Here is a 15,519-nt window from a genome sequence, read left to right as displayed (position 1 = left end):
CATTTTCACTGTCTCATTGAATTAACAAAGTTTTATTTTGATAAAATATATAAAAAAAGATGTATTTGTTGTTTATTGCATTGAGTTTTATTTATTTAAACTGTTTTAGCTAACTTAGTTTGTAATAATCAGAACAATGACCAAAAAGGGCAGAAAATGGCCATTTGAATGCTGTTATCGAGTTTTTATCACAAAAACATTTAATTTTGCACAAAAACATGAATTTCTCATCAATACCCATTGATATGCATCATAAATGTTCATATTGGAGGTCAAGAAAAATCCGAATGAAAATCCCGAAAATCACTAATCGCGCCTGATCCTGACCTCACGAAATCTTGATTTTTTCATGAATTTATGAACATCCTTTATCATCCTTTACATCGCTTGCAACGCCATCTGCGTTTCATTCACGAAAACAACAACGAATCATCTCAACGAAGTATCAGATCGGGCAAATATTCTTACTGCAATGGGCGAAAAATTGCAAGAACAAGCCTGTGTGAGTCGTGTATCGGTTTAATAACTGCGCTGGAGAGTCGCCCGAAAAAGGAGTTCGTCTGGGAATATGTAAAGGGAAATCTTCTAAATACTGTTTGAAAAAATCGAAGATTACAAGAAAAACCAACCCGATAAGAACACCGTGCAAAAAGTGCAAATACTCTGGTAATGAGCAAAAAATGTAAGAAGCCCACTTGCAATCAATGTAAGAAACCTTGATAGATGAAAAGCAACAAGTTTCCTTGCAAGGAATGCAAGAAAATAAAAAGGTTGCGGATGAAAATGTTGAATGAAAGTCAGCCATGCGTCATACTTCACACTTTCAAAGCCAGTGGTGTAGCCAGGAGGGATTTTAGGGGTAACTTCCCTCCCCCAAACTAAAATTAGTTGAATTGAAAAAAAAAACAAACTTGATAACTCTCCCAAATACGTAAACTTGAAACATCTTCCGAAAATGCTAAATTTAAGAATCACCCTTCTAGGAGGATTTAATCACTTGAAACAAAGCACAAGAGAAAGAAGCATTGACTATATACTTGCAAATCAAGCATTTTTTTTATCAAATCTCCAAAACTTTAAGACTGGTTACAATCGGAGGATAGATTCTAAACGCAATGAGCTATCTGGAATCCAGATGATCTGGATGTTGCACATGCTATTGCTTCAGTAATACCGTCGGCCGGATGTGCTATACCCGAATCGTCCCAATCGCACACAATGTGTTCTTTCGCACGAACAGGAACACAGCAGCCGTCCCGAAGTCGACATTAATTAATTTGCACTTCAACCGGAATTGAATTCAATTACGCACTCACACACAGACATGCATTCCGTATGCCGGCGAGACGACCAGAAGCGACGGCGACGTCTCAGTTCGGTTCGGTGGTTGTTGCATTCCAAAACCGATCCAACTTTATGAATGACGCACGAGTAGGCATATCAATAAGCTAAAATGCTAAAAGGAGCGCAATTTAATGCCCGCTCGCAGCCAGTAAATATTCAATAAACAGTCGCTTGATATCTAAATAATATCGCGAATTGGTTCGCGCCTGATGTGCAAATAAACAAACCGAGTGGAATCGAATAAAAATGGCGCTCCCTCACCCTGACTGATGCGAATTAAGCCAAAAAGAGCGGAAACAGCGATTATGTTAATCCGAGTGCAATTTGCATAATTTCTCGTTTTTTTGGTTTCCTTCTTCACTACAGTCTCCGGTGACTGAACTTTCTGTTGACATTTTTCCTGGTTCCTTTAAAATATTTCCAATAAATGGCAACACGGCAAGTGAATAACTGCTATCGACGGCGCAATATATGCATCCTGGTATGTCCCGCGCATTGCACACCTCAGGCCAAGCGGTTAGTACTATAAACGAAGATGTTAGTAAATTGCAATTTAACTGCCGGCCGTTAAGCACAATAACTGCAGCTGCAAAATTTTCCGTATGCACTAGGCAGTGTAGGCGGCGACGATTAGTACTGTTGCTTCTATTAACGATTTTGCTTGGTATAAATATTATCGCACCTTTGCGCGATGAAGGAATGTTTCAAGACCTTGTGTGAAGTTGGCGATGCAGATAGTGTACGTAGGACGACACCCTGTTTAGCATTAAATCAGCATTAGCTGGTTTGTGTTTATTGTTGTTGGTAAATTCCGATGTTCGGAATGACATTTGAAATCAGTGTGCTCACATTATCGAACATATCAATAATTGAATTAAATTGAGTTATGGCATTTCCAGGCATGAACTCCTTTTCTTGAGGGGCATCACACAGGACGAGGGTTCCTTTTCATTTTTGGAGCTTGCGTCAATCCGGTGCTAACTTAATCCTGTCACTAAGTTAGCGTCAGATACTGGTGAGACGAAGTCGAAACGCAAATTCCACGACTAATTTAGCTATAGGTTTTGTGCTCTTCACGCACCTAGATGGTTTTAAGCAATCTTCTCTTCAATGGTGAAAAAATGTTTTTATCTAAATTTTCTCCAGTAAGGACATATAGCTAAGAGGCTTCATTCAAAAGTATGCGTTACCTCACATAGTTACCGTTCATACCAGAAATTGGAGAAGTTTTCTGCGACGAAATTGTAGCAAATTTTGCTAAACTATTTAAACATAAGTCTGTTTATACAATCTTTTGTTCCTTTTTGAAAAGCTCCTATGGAATTTGTCGAAGCGCAACCAAAGCTGGCCAATGTTTGCCACCGTGAACATTTCAACGCCATAATCAATTTTCAGCTCGCTCGTTCTCACATACTGGCGTATAAATTCCTGCGTTCTCCTGCGGACGGGTGTCAACAGCAACAGGGTCCATTTGGTACGTGCTCGCTTGGCAGGGCATTGAATCGATTTTCCTGTTGAATGGGCAAATTTTTCCTTCGCTGCTCCGTTCGGGCGTGTAAAACTGACGATTTACCGGCCGTGCAATGTAAACACAATTTTTAGCTGTATGAAGGTATATCGGCGGACAAGGAAGGATTTGGTGATTATGGCAAGAGTAAACATTGTTCTTCCAATGACAAAAATTGTCAAATTTCGGGTTTTATAGCCTACTGATACCAATGCCACTAAAGTTTACATACAGAGTTTGACAATAGTCAAACAGTACAGAGTCTATTTTACAATACAACTTGGCGTCAAACGATTACAAAAGCTAAGAAAATCAGGGATAGATCAAATCAAGTCGTCAAAGTATTATTAAGGTTAGAAAGATTTGCGCTAAACCAGAATTCGCCGTCCTGGATTATAACATGGCTTTCAGGATTTACATCTGACGTCTACTCATCACCAGTACTCTAAAAAAAATTTCATGTTGTGGTTATAGCGACTTCTCCAAACCGGAAGTCGCAATCTTGGATTTGGGCACATCGATTGTGGTTTAGAGAATTCCGCTTAACTGGAACTCGCCATCTTGTTTTTTAAAATGGCCTCAGGCATCGATTCGTCAAGCCCGTTCCTAAAATACCCATATTCGGGTTTAAGAGAATTCTACTAAACTAGAAGTGGCCATATTTTGGTTTTCAAAATAGTGTCAGACATCGACATTTGGCGTCTACGTTCTTCGTTATTCCGATCTTTCTGTTGGCATTTCATTCGTCAGAATACCGTATTTTGTCTATTTCGCGCTTTTCTGTATCGTTTATCGTTCGCTCTCGTACTAATCAGCTAACCTCTGGTACTTGCCGTCAAACTAGTCATTTCCTCGATTAGGAAGACGCTCCAGCTGCACGTAAAACTCGTCTTTCTTATCGTCGGGTTTCTCTTCATGCGAGCAATACTCGTTGTTGATGTTGTAGTTGAAAAATCGGCCTTTGATGCTTACTACAAATCTCCTTTCGCTGAGCGTCTACCACTTTATCAAGCGTTGGTGCATCTTACCCAGCACTATAAAACCGGTTCCCACTTCGTTTGTTGTACCTCCGCTCTGGTAGAGTATAACCGCTCGATACCCACACGATTCCTCATCTGTGTAGTCCAGCAAATCAAGGTCCCTACAATGACTTCGAAATGGTAAGTTTTCAGCTCATCGTGCAGGATTCGGTCGAAACACGGGGACTTGCAGCTCCATGTTGTAAGTTTTTTTTGTATTTCGGATTCTTCTCGTCAGTAATTAACACCAACTTACTACTGGTTATATAAGTCTAAAATAGCACCAAATTGGCGCTAGCTAGACACTAAAATCCAAAAAGTCACGTCTTGCGTGAACGCTAAACAACTGGCTGGTACCGAGTGATGTCTCGATAGAAAGCACAGAGGCCTTGTTTGCCGATGAGGAATGTGAACCGAAACCGTATTTTGGTATAAAAATAAAGCCTGGTACTATGCAAAATATCCAAATGGAAAAAAATGGATAAGACCATTTTGTGCTTAAGGACACAGCGCCTAACGTAATGTATGGTTTGGACTTATCTAACTAGCATTAAGTTGGTGTTAGTTACTGATGAGGAGAACCCGACCGCATCGTTATAAGGATGGAAGTATTCGGACGGACGATGAATATCTGAATGGAGAACAGGAAGAGGACCAAGGCAGCAAAGACGTACAAAGGCGATGCAGTGAGTGACAGAGAGGTGAAGTAAAGGACACAAGATCGGCCCGTTCAAATTAGCTAATTACCTTGAGCGGGTTATAGTAAGGATTTGCGATACCGAACCGAACGGGGGAGTTGAAAAATGAGTTCAGTTTTTGTAGTGTTTCGGATTCTCTTCATCAGTAACTAACACCAACTTAATGCTTGTTAGATAGGCCCTAACCAGTATCAAATTGGCTGCTGGTTTGGACTTATCTGCCTAGCATCAAGTTGGTGCTAATTACTGACGAGGAGAATTCGAAACAATAAAAAAACATGCCTTATGTTTGGTCCTGTGTCCTTATGCACAAAAATTTAGTCCTGTCCAACATTTTTTCCGTTTGGGAGTTTTGCAAATTATGGGATTATTTTTCTTTATTTCGTTTATTTGACACGGCTCATAGCGGTAGCTTAACGGAGCCGTGGATCTTTATGTGTTTACAATATGTAAAAAATAAAAATAAAAACAAATATTATTGTTTGTAACATCTCGTGCGCGCAACTTTATTGCGAGCGGAGACCTTTCGCGGCTCGCCTACTGCGTCATGGGGACCGTTTAATTCTCTCCTGTCCTCTGTATCAAGGTCATCATCGTTAAAAGTGCCTTGGTGCTCGCGACCAGATGTTCTTTCCTGCTTCTTGCACTTACGGGTGACCAATGTAAATTCTTATTATTTTCATCACCGATGTTACTTACAGTTGACAGTTGTCAATATAGGCTGAACAGCTGCCACAAATTTGGCAACCGTTTGTGGTTCAGGTATTGGTATTGAAAATTCTTTTTTGGGTTGGTTTTCCGTGGATTCATTGGCAATCGGTAGCGATACATTCTCCTCTGTATCTTCCGCGCAGGTTGTCCGTGGTGTGCTGTCTGATTACAATACTTGCACGTAGGAGTTTGTCCCTCATGGGTGCGTAACGTAGTTTGATGAATAGTAGCTTCGTGGATTTTAAGTTTTATAGTCAAGTGGGAGGGGATAGGTCTTTCGATCCGCATCCTCACCACAAGAACACCGTTAGGTGTACCCGGGAAGAAATTTCTCCACGTATCACGTGTAACGGATTCTACTTCTCCGTATTGCGACATGTATTTTGCGATTAGATTAGGAGGGGTACGTGGTGATAGGTCATGTAATTTTACATCTCATAGTCTTTTTCTATATACACGGGAATCTTAATTCCAACTTTATCACGTTCAGCCACGTGCTTCAAGTTGTTCTGCAAAACGAAACGTTCGGCTTGTGCTAACGTGTTGAATGATATGAGCACTACATTGCGAAGATGATGATACTGTAGATAAATAACCTCCTTGAGCTTTAGCTGCCTCTTCACCTTCAGCAGGTATTCCACTTCATGAAAACTCAATCTTATTGAACAGAATTTAAAGTCAACGACCGCTGTGTTGAGTCGGACAGAGATTTTTCGTCAACTTTACTCATGATGGCCGGAATAAATTAAAAGTTTCCTTTGTTCTCGAGACAATGCATACTAGATCGAGAGGTTGCTAGTTGTTGTTCACTTGGTTCGATTGTACGTCTGACTTGGGCAGAAGTAGAAAGTAGACTTATGGGATTATTTGTTAGATCTACAAGAAAAGCTATAAACTGGGCTAGTAAAACTCTCACCGTCCTTAGTTCTATATTATACTAGCTAATACCCATCGCGCGTTGCTGCGAAATAGGAGGAAAACACAATTTGTTCCAAAGCGCCATCTGGCGGGCAGATAATCTCCAACTAATAGCATACAAACACGCCCCATACCAAATACCTACTGTGTGCAAATTTTTACGAAAATCGATTAAGCCGTTTGGGAGTCTATAAATCATATACATACAAACATTGACTTTTATATATATAGATAGATTACCCAAATCGTCTTCCAGTGAATGTAGCCGCCATCAAACAGATTCGTGAAAGGCTCTCAGGCTGCTTCATCGAAGTATGATCTACAACTGACCAAATCTTCGCTTCCCAGCAGATCTTACAGAAGTTCCGTGAATATAATCTTTACGCATCATCTATTAATCGACTTCAAAGTCATGTACCATACAGTTAACCGAGAAAATTCGTTTGAAGATAAATGCGCCCAAAACGAAGTAAATACGGGTATGCAAAACCGATCACGACAAGGCCCGACTAGGCAGCAGTGTTGTCTACGAATTTGTCTATTTTGGCGCACTGGTTATTGCGAACAACAGACAACAGTCTTGAAATCCGGAAGTGTATTACTACTGCATCCTGTACAAAACACACAAAGTACTAGTTTAGATGTATCGTCTAACTTGGCCCTAAGTTGGTACTCGTTACTGACGAGCTGAATTCGAAACACAAAAATCGAACTTAATTTAACGTTAGGTCTAGTGTTCTTAGAACAGAAGCCGTGTGGTGTCCGGCGGGCTGAAACCTCTTTGCACTATTTCAACCAAGAATAGAACCTCTGGGAACTGCTCCCATGTCGTAAGAGGCGACTAACAACATGCTAGGAGTTCCTAGGCCGAGGTTTTGCTCCGTACCGAAGACTTAATCTGGACGGACCTTAAGGTTTTCCATATTACCCTCTTTCCAGTCTGTATTTAGTGAATCACTGACATATACCTTTTCTGATTCGTCTTTCTTGATTGTGTACCAACGTTTTAAGTTTCTTCTGGCGGTTGTATATTAGCCGTAAATGACGAAATCTAATTCTACACTAAGTAACAGAATATATTAATATACCGGCACTTCCACGCCAAGGTTTAACTTCCAAAGCTTTGGTTTAAAAACCGTTTTTAAAAAATGGAAACTTTCATGTAGGAAATTATTGAATTGGCCTAAGATGGAGCTGTCGAATTTCACAAAAAGCTTTTTATGTTGCAAGTGATCTGTAGTTGTGTTAAATTAGGTATTTTTCTATTATATTTGGAACCGTCTACCGACAAATCTACATTTACGAATACCCTTAAAAGTGACTTCTTGAGGTCTCATGAAGGCCTGACACTAGCTTTATGATACTTTTGCTTTTCTAAATAGTAATAAAAATCTCAACATTCAAGAACTTCACTTTGTCAGCAAATGTAGGGCCATCGGAAGCTAAAACTTCGTAAAATCGCACTCCTGGTCCTTTTTTCAATGCAGTACTCTACGTCACTCGTTCAAATTTGCACCGCTCTTATGGTAGTCGGTATTTGCTAGTATTACTGTTCTCCCATCTATTCTGGTAGTCAAACGATGGGATAGCAAAATTCTTACAAGTTTCCTATCTCATGCCTCCACGCGAGTCTAAGTCTATTGATGACATTTGGTCCTTAGACCGCAGAATGAGAGGGTGCGAACAGAATGAGAGGGTGCGAACAGATCTAGTCGAGAAAACATTGCCGTAAAAATGAATAGTTGATTGGAAATTAGCCCCAATACGACTAATCTGACTAGTATCTATGAACACGGGTCAATACGTATTGAAAATTCGCCGCGTCTGTTTTTATGAACCTAATTTAAAGCTCCGTTATTGCTAACAAGCCCGTGCATCAGGTTAACAATCCTTTATATTTCCCTTCAGTGTTCGGTATTATCGCTCGTATACTTGTATTCCACAAACAATCCGATATGGAAAATAAGAAATACTTTCCTTGATTTATAACATCTCGCGCTATTTTTGCCAGTATAATATGCTGTCACTTGGTAGTTTTCAAGCCAATAAATTTATCGTAGAGAAGAAGTAGCGAGTTCTGTCTAAATACTGTTGCAATAAATAGTGATCCGGCCCATTACGCAGATAAGATTAGCTTTTCCAGGCAATACCCCCACGATCGGCTGTGTGGAGTTCAAATTGTTTTTGTTTAGGGAACATAGTATACTCTCGGTAGCCGGCTGCCCAGAGTTTAAAAATAACCAAAAACTAAACAAGATCATCTCTTTTTCGAGTGATCGTGCACTCGAAGACTAACTAAACAACTACCTAATAAAATATGCTTTACAGGTCGCATCGTTTGCTTGGAGCGAATCCTAGACCTGATATCCTTCCAAACCACCAACTCCGCGACACCTATGGAAGAGTCTGATGAATCGTCGTCCTTCCGTTAAGTAGGTGGAGCATCAACACTTCCCGTCTACCTTATCCTTTATCCTTCCCCGTGAACGATGGAGATGGGGGCGGCCGGCAATGATGGCTATCATGCTGTTGAGGTTTTAATATGGGTCGAATTGGTATGAATTCCTACTTACCACTTCCTAAGCAACTCTTATTAGATAATCAGCAGTCAAACATGATGAAGTCAGTGTGCAATCCACCAAAATCATCGTCACAACGCAACGCAACGCAACGCAACGCAACGCAACGTTAGGTCTAGTGTTCTTAGAACAGATGAGTTCCATCCGATTTTTTTCGTTTTGGGAATGAATACTGCATAGTCCCAACAAAATAGTTTTATTTGCCATAAATAAAGATCTTAAGTATATACAACATTTTTCAAACATTGCTTTGCGTTGCATTTGATGAGATGTACGACCTACACTAAGACGCTTGAAAAGTAAAAATTCACTGCAGTGCCGTACAAATATTACAATGCAAAGTGTGCCTCCAGAATCAGGTTTTCGAATGTTTTGTTTGCAACCAAATTTTTACACCAAATCGCACAACACGTGACAGCAATGTCATGAATTGTGCGCCAAACAGCGCCCCGAATTGTGCTGCGAGGAAATACAATCGTCGCGTCTCCTTTGGAAAAGCGCGGACAACATCTAGACGAAAGCCAAAGTTGTCAATTGATGTCCAATTTTACCCGAGACACCTTTTCGAAGACACTAAACTATTAGGAAGCATATCCAGATTAGTAAAGGTTCCGATCGTCGAAGCTAGCAGTGTACGAGAGGGAAAGTACTATACACTGAAACCTCCATTTTCGAACCAAACCAGGGGTTCGTAAATGGAATTAGTTCGTAAAAAATAACCCCAACAATATGGATATTTTTGGAACGGACTTGACAAGTAGATGATGAAAATAGACAATTTGGAACCTTTTCGAAATCCAAGATGGCTACTTCAGGTTGAGCAATATTCTCGATAACCCTAGATTCAAAAAATCGACAATTGGAATCTTTTTGAAGTCCAACATGACGATTGCCGGTTGAGAAATATTCTTGATAACCAACAATATGGGTTCTGTTTGCGTTATGCACTCGTTAACCCCATTCCGAAAATACCCATATTTTATTAGTAACAATTAACTAAGAATACATAAGTATATAACTTCATGCTGTGCTGTATGAACTCAAGCTTTTCAAAAATAGTTCGTTATTTCGAATTAAGTTCGTAAAAAAGTTACGTAAATCGAATATTACTTTTAAAAAAAAGAGTTCATAAATGGAGGCTTCAGTGTATACGAATAGATGCTCATTTACCCATAGGACATTTTAAGTAAGTATTGTAGAATTTCAAGCTTGAAGTAGTATTGCAATGTGTTTTAGCCAGGTTTTTCTTGCTTCAATTTACCGATTTTTGAGTTATAATTGTTTAAAAAGGTGGTCCTTTGAAAAAAAAATTGATTTTATGTTTATCGTCTAGGGATCGATTACAATTAATTAACTCAAAAAAACTTGAATTTTGTGGGAAATTTTGAAATTTGAATTTAGTTTTATGGAAAAAATAGTTTAAACGATTTGTGCACAAAGGGCAAAACGAACAAATAATGCATTTAGTGCTTAGCGTTCAGTTCGTCAGTAACTAGCGCCCGTTAGAAGTTGAATCCAGATAATCACACAAATACCGTTAACGCTTAAAGCAACTGACTGGTCCTGAGTCATGTCGCAGGAGGCATGTACAGAAGCTCTGGATTGCTAATAAGAATGAAAAAACGAACACTCGTATTTTGGCTTAGGAATCAAACACCTGATACTATGCAAAGTTTACTCCCTAATAGGATAGAATTGAGTTAAACCAATTTTGCATAAATGGTGCCAATTTGGTGCTATTTTGGATTTATCGTCTAAGTGATCCCAAGCTGGTGCTAGTTACTGATGAGATGAATTAGATAAATTAAATCCATTGAAAGTGTCAACACCTTGGTACTAAATTTTGTTTTGAAACTCTTCCAAAGCACAACGAATAAGATTTTGCGTAAATAAAGCACACAAAATCGCCAGAAATTTGCTGAGATTCGTGTGGCTTTATTCTTCAGCGGAGAATTACAATAACGGAGCGAAACGTAACGATTGCATAGTTGCAAGCGCAAAATTGCGCAACACTTATACGATAGCAAAAAAAAACTGCTGTGTTGAGGTTGGAAACCCATCTTCAAACTCCTTGCAACAAAACGGATTCCTTGCGCATCTGTAGTGTTCCGTAAACAAATTTTGAAAATTCTGTGACTGTAGCGAGTAGAAATGTTGGGCATGCGCTTTTTGGAACCACCCTGTTTATCTGTTCCCTATTACGACTGTGTTGTAAAGAGAAATATACACACGCTGGCGCGGTGGTAGGGGTTCTGCAGAACGAAACGCGTTCACTCGTAAGAACGTAAATCTCTTTGTTACGAATCGGAGGATGTAAACAAAGGGATGCGTTTACTATCATGGATCCCACGGAGTTTTTACGCGCTTTACATGTTTGCAAGTTTGAATTCTCTCGGGACTTCAGTAGTCGAAATCTTTTTGTCTTTCTCAATAGTAATTTTTTATGGGCTTTTCGCTGTTAAGATGTTGTATTCTTCTAATCCCATAATTAATTTTTTTTCCATGCTTTAATTCCAAATTTTCCCGTTTCCAGAACTTTTACACAAAGACGTAACATACAGGAATAATTTGATTTTTTAATCCCCCTTACCATCCACCCCCATTAACACTCACCTTTCCGTCTCCCGAACGGACCGAGAAACGCCACTCCCTTCCCGATCACGTTGTCATCGATGTACTTCATAATCTTCATCGTATCCTCGGGCCGTTTGGCCGTGGCAAAGGCCGCCCGCGGTTTAATCGGCCGTAGCGGGAAGTCATCGCCACTCAGTGATAGACTTTTGGTGCGGCTCGCCTTCTTCAGACTCATCGTGACACCGCCCCGACCCTGACGCTGGTCAGTTGCTTCGTCCTCGGTGGCAGCCAACTTTGACCACTATCGGGGTGCGCGCGCGATGCAGGAAAATGCTAGTCTTGTTTTCTTCTCTGTTCCCGGTTACGGATCTCCCGAACAGGTTACACTTTGGCTCTTACGGTTGTAAACAAATAATGCTATTTTTTATCTTCTGACAGCTTAATTAGCCTCGTACCAGTGGTAAGCTACACTACATTCAAACACTTGCTGGTGTGGTACATAAACAACAACAGAAAAAAACACAGCAACACTTGATTCACATTGGCACCCTTTTAACACCTCAGCAGGCCAAATCGCACCTGGTAGCTTTATCTTACCCGATCACCACCATCCAGTAGTTTGAATATGCGATGGAACACACGTGACTCGCTTCTTCGCAAATTGCAAAACAAAGCCAGAAATTCACACTTGATTCGATTCGGGCCGAATCGTTCGTCGCGCTTCCTATTGTTTGCAGCTTAATTTCTACACTCACTCACTCACTATTTGCACTTGCCTTCTGCTTCGATGGCCGAGCTTGATTTTATTTCACAATACACTCTTTAGAGCAGTAGTCCAAGTACACGACGACAGTCGCTCGCTAGTAGTGGCACCGTTGTGATTTTCCACCATAGATGGTATAACGACACTAAAAATAATTTATTATGGCAAACGGCTAGCTCGAGTACTAAGTGTCACTAAATTAGTATACCAAAACAGTATAGAATTCCTTTGCTTGAAGAGGGAAAACAGAACGCGTGCTCAGCCGACGAAATGCGAAACTCGAATGTTTTGATACGAACGAATCGCGAGTGCTGTTGCTGCTGCAGCTGGCTGTTGTGGCGCTCGAAGCGATTGAAAACACGCGTTCCGCTGTTCGTGGGGAAGAGCGATTTCACGTGAGAGATTTTAGGAAACGAGAGCGTCGGTGAGTGCAGTGTTGAAGGGGCGATGGTGAGAAACAAGGTAAGTCCATAAAAGTCTTATTACACTAGTTTACAAATTTCAAAAAGTTGTGATATCCTCAACTTTTTTTTATCATTTCCGTAGTAAAATGGCCCGCTGAAAACGAAAATGCGATTGAAAAAATTCTGTATGGAACAGATTTTGAGATATTGCGAAAAAATCCGTTTTTGTATTTTGAAAAATTGGCCCTTCACTTCATCACAAATATCTCCAGTTGTACTCTACCGATTTTAATGATTTTAATATCATTTGATCGACAATTAGAAGACCTATCAATTATTCCTAGAACATTTTTTGATCACTATTACAATTAGATCTCTATTAGGTAATTAATTAAAAAATAATTGCTATTTCTTGCAAAATTTTGGAATTTTTTTTTATTTGACGGTAAATTACTCAAAGAAGAACGATTTTTTAAATATTTTTTATTCGTGGGTATTGAAATATGATCAATTACGAAAATAATGAGCGGTTGTTCATTGGAATCTAAATAAAAATATAGAAGTTATGAGTATTTTTGTAAAACATGGAAAAAAACAGTTTTTTTAGAGTTTTGCGTTTCACATATAGAAAGGTTATGCAATCGGTCGGAATTTCGACTTTTCAACCGAGGCTTGAAGGGCCGAATATCTTATACCATTCGACTCAGTTCGTAGAGATCGTAAAATGACTATATGTGTGTGTACGTGTGTGTCTATCTATGTATGTACATGTGCATGTGTCAAACAATCTCACCGACTTTTCTCAGAGATGGCTGGACCGATTTGTACAAACTTAGTCTCAAATGAAAGGTACTACCTTTCCACCGGTCGCTATTGATTTTTTATTGATCCGGTTTCCGGTTCCGGAGTTACAAATTGAAGAGTACGATCACACTGCAAATTCATATATACACTGGTACCACCATGATGTCCAAATGATGCAATACATATTAAAATGTGTGCAACATTACTTGTATTTGCGAGTCCAGATCGTTGATAACCCATCGGAGTCAATGGTGGCCAACTTGGCCAACGCGACTTTGAATGATTGTTAGTGACTTAAAGCTACAAATCCAAGCAGTTGTGGTCACATTTTGGAAAAAAAATTCACCTTTTTACATTCATCGCCGTATACGTTGAAATCGGGATTTGCTGCGTGTTCGTGCTTATCACCGTGTAATTCTGGAACCGGAAGTCGGATAACTTAGAAATTCAACAGCAGCCAATGGGAACGTTGTACCTTTCATTTGAGACCAAGTTTGTAAAAATCGGTAAAGAATTCGCTGAGAAATAGGTATGACATTAACGTAGGGACTTGATAAGTTCCCCGGGGCATTAGGAACCATAATAGGTGGCCAATGTGGTCAAAGCGACTTCGGTGGGTCATCAATGATCTAGACACGCAAATCCTAGCAATGTTACACACATTTTAATATGTATTGCATCATTTAGACATCATGGTGGTACCAGTGTATATATGAATTTGCAGTGTTATCGTACTCTTCAATCTGTAACTCCGGAACCGGAAATCGGATCAATAAAAAAATCAATAGCGACCGATGTAAAGGTAGTACCTTTCATTTGAGACTAAGTTTGTACAAATCGGTCCAGCCATCTCTAAGAAAAGTCGGTGAGATTGTTTGACACATGCACATACATACACACACACACATACACACATATAGTCATTTTACGATCTCGACGAACTGAGTCGAATGGTATAAGATATTCAGCCCTTCGGGCCTCGGTTGAAAAGTCGAAATTCCGACCGATTGCATAACTTTTCTATATGAGAAACGCAAAACTCTAAAAAACTGACTTTTTCCATGTTTTACAAAAATACTCATAACTTCTATATTTTTATTTAGATTCCAATGAACAACCGCTCATTATTTTCGTAATTGATCATATTTCAATACCCACGAATAAAAAAAATTTAATAAATCGTTCTTCTTTGAGTAATTTACCGTCAAATAAAAAAAAATTCCAAAATTTTGCAAGAAATAGCAATTATTTTTTAATTAATTACTGAATAGAGATCTAATTGTAATAATGATCAAAAAATGTTCTAGGAATAATTGATAGGTATTCTAATTGTCGATCAAATGATATAAAAATCATTAAAATCGGTAGAGTACAACTGGAGATATTGATGATGAAGTGAAGGGCCAATTTTTCAAAATACAAAAACCGGTTTTTTCGCAATATCTCAAAATCTGTTCCATACAGAATTTTTTCAATCGCATTTTCGTTTTCAGCGGGCCATTTTACTACGGAAATGATAAAAATATTGTGAGGATACAAATCACTGTAAACTAGTGTTATTAATTTAGAAGTTGTCTTCATCGATGAAGGCACTATGCTGAATTAATGTCATTTTTACAGTACAAATATGATATTTATATCGCTTTGTGCTATTGGAATTCCCAGTAATAACTGCATAACATTTCCAATACAATGCAGACTTTTATTTTTTGTTAAATTTACCTATAACATAGATAATAAAAAATAACTTTTTCTTGGGACAATAGCGCTTTGTGGCATCTAGAAGCTAAAGTTGGAACGAGTTTTTTTTATTAAATTAGCTGTATAATTTTCTTTTTAACTTCGTCTCATTAGAATCCGACACTAACTTAGTGACAAGATTAAGCTATCGCCGGATTGACGCTAGCTTCAAAAATCGAAAACACTTTGTGCTGCTGAGCAAATCCCTAGTTTTTTTTTAATTTTCTTTCTATTTATACACATAAACCTCTAACAGAATATCAAAGCGACTTTTAGTATATTTTACGATTTGTGGTCTTCTTTCGAAAAAACCCAATAGCGGAACACGATTTATAGACCGATCTGGTGAACAAATGTGAGAACACTTGCTCGTTTTAAACTGAAACTGTCGGTTCGATCGTCCGTCGTTTCTTTCTCCGTCAAGACTCAAAATAGTTCGCTCACTGAACGATTCATTT

General features: G+C 39.1%; 1 protein-coding gene across 5 annotated transcripts in view; it reads right to left on the bottom strand.

The window, feature by feature from the left end:
• LOC131695491 (uncharacterized) overlaps positions 1-12,414 on the bottom strand; it is a 99,831-nt gene extending 87,417 nt beyond the window's left edge. For 4 of the 5 annotated variants that reach the window (XM_058984027.1, XM_058984028.1, XM_058984029.1 and 1 more), the window contains exon 1: positions 11,390-12,414. In XM_058984027.1, coding sequence (XP_058840010.1) covers positions 11,390-11,585 — 196 coding nt within the window. In that variant the 5' untranslated portion in view covers positions 11,586-12,414. The remainder of the gene's footprint in view (positions 1-11,389) is intronic. The other variant, XM_058984031.1, reaches the window with a different exon arrangement.
• Positions 12,415-15,519: the final 3,105 nt, after the last annotated feature.

Source organism: Topomyia yanbarensis, unplaced genomic scaffold (assembly GCF_030247195.1).
Source record: "Topomyia yanbarensis strain Yona2022 unplaced genomic scaffold, ASM3024719v1 HiC_scaffold_4, whole genome shotgun sequence".
Lineage (NCBI taxonomy): Eukaryota > Metazoa > Arthropoda > Insecta > Diptera > Culicidae > Topomyia > Topomyia yanbarensis.
The sequence above is the reverse complement of the archived record's forward strand: the minus strand, read 5'-3'. Positions and strand labels throughout refer to the sequence as shown.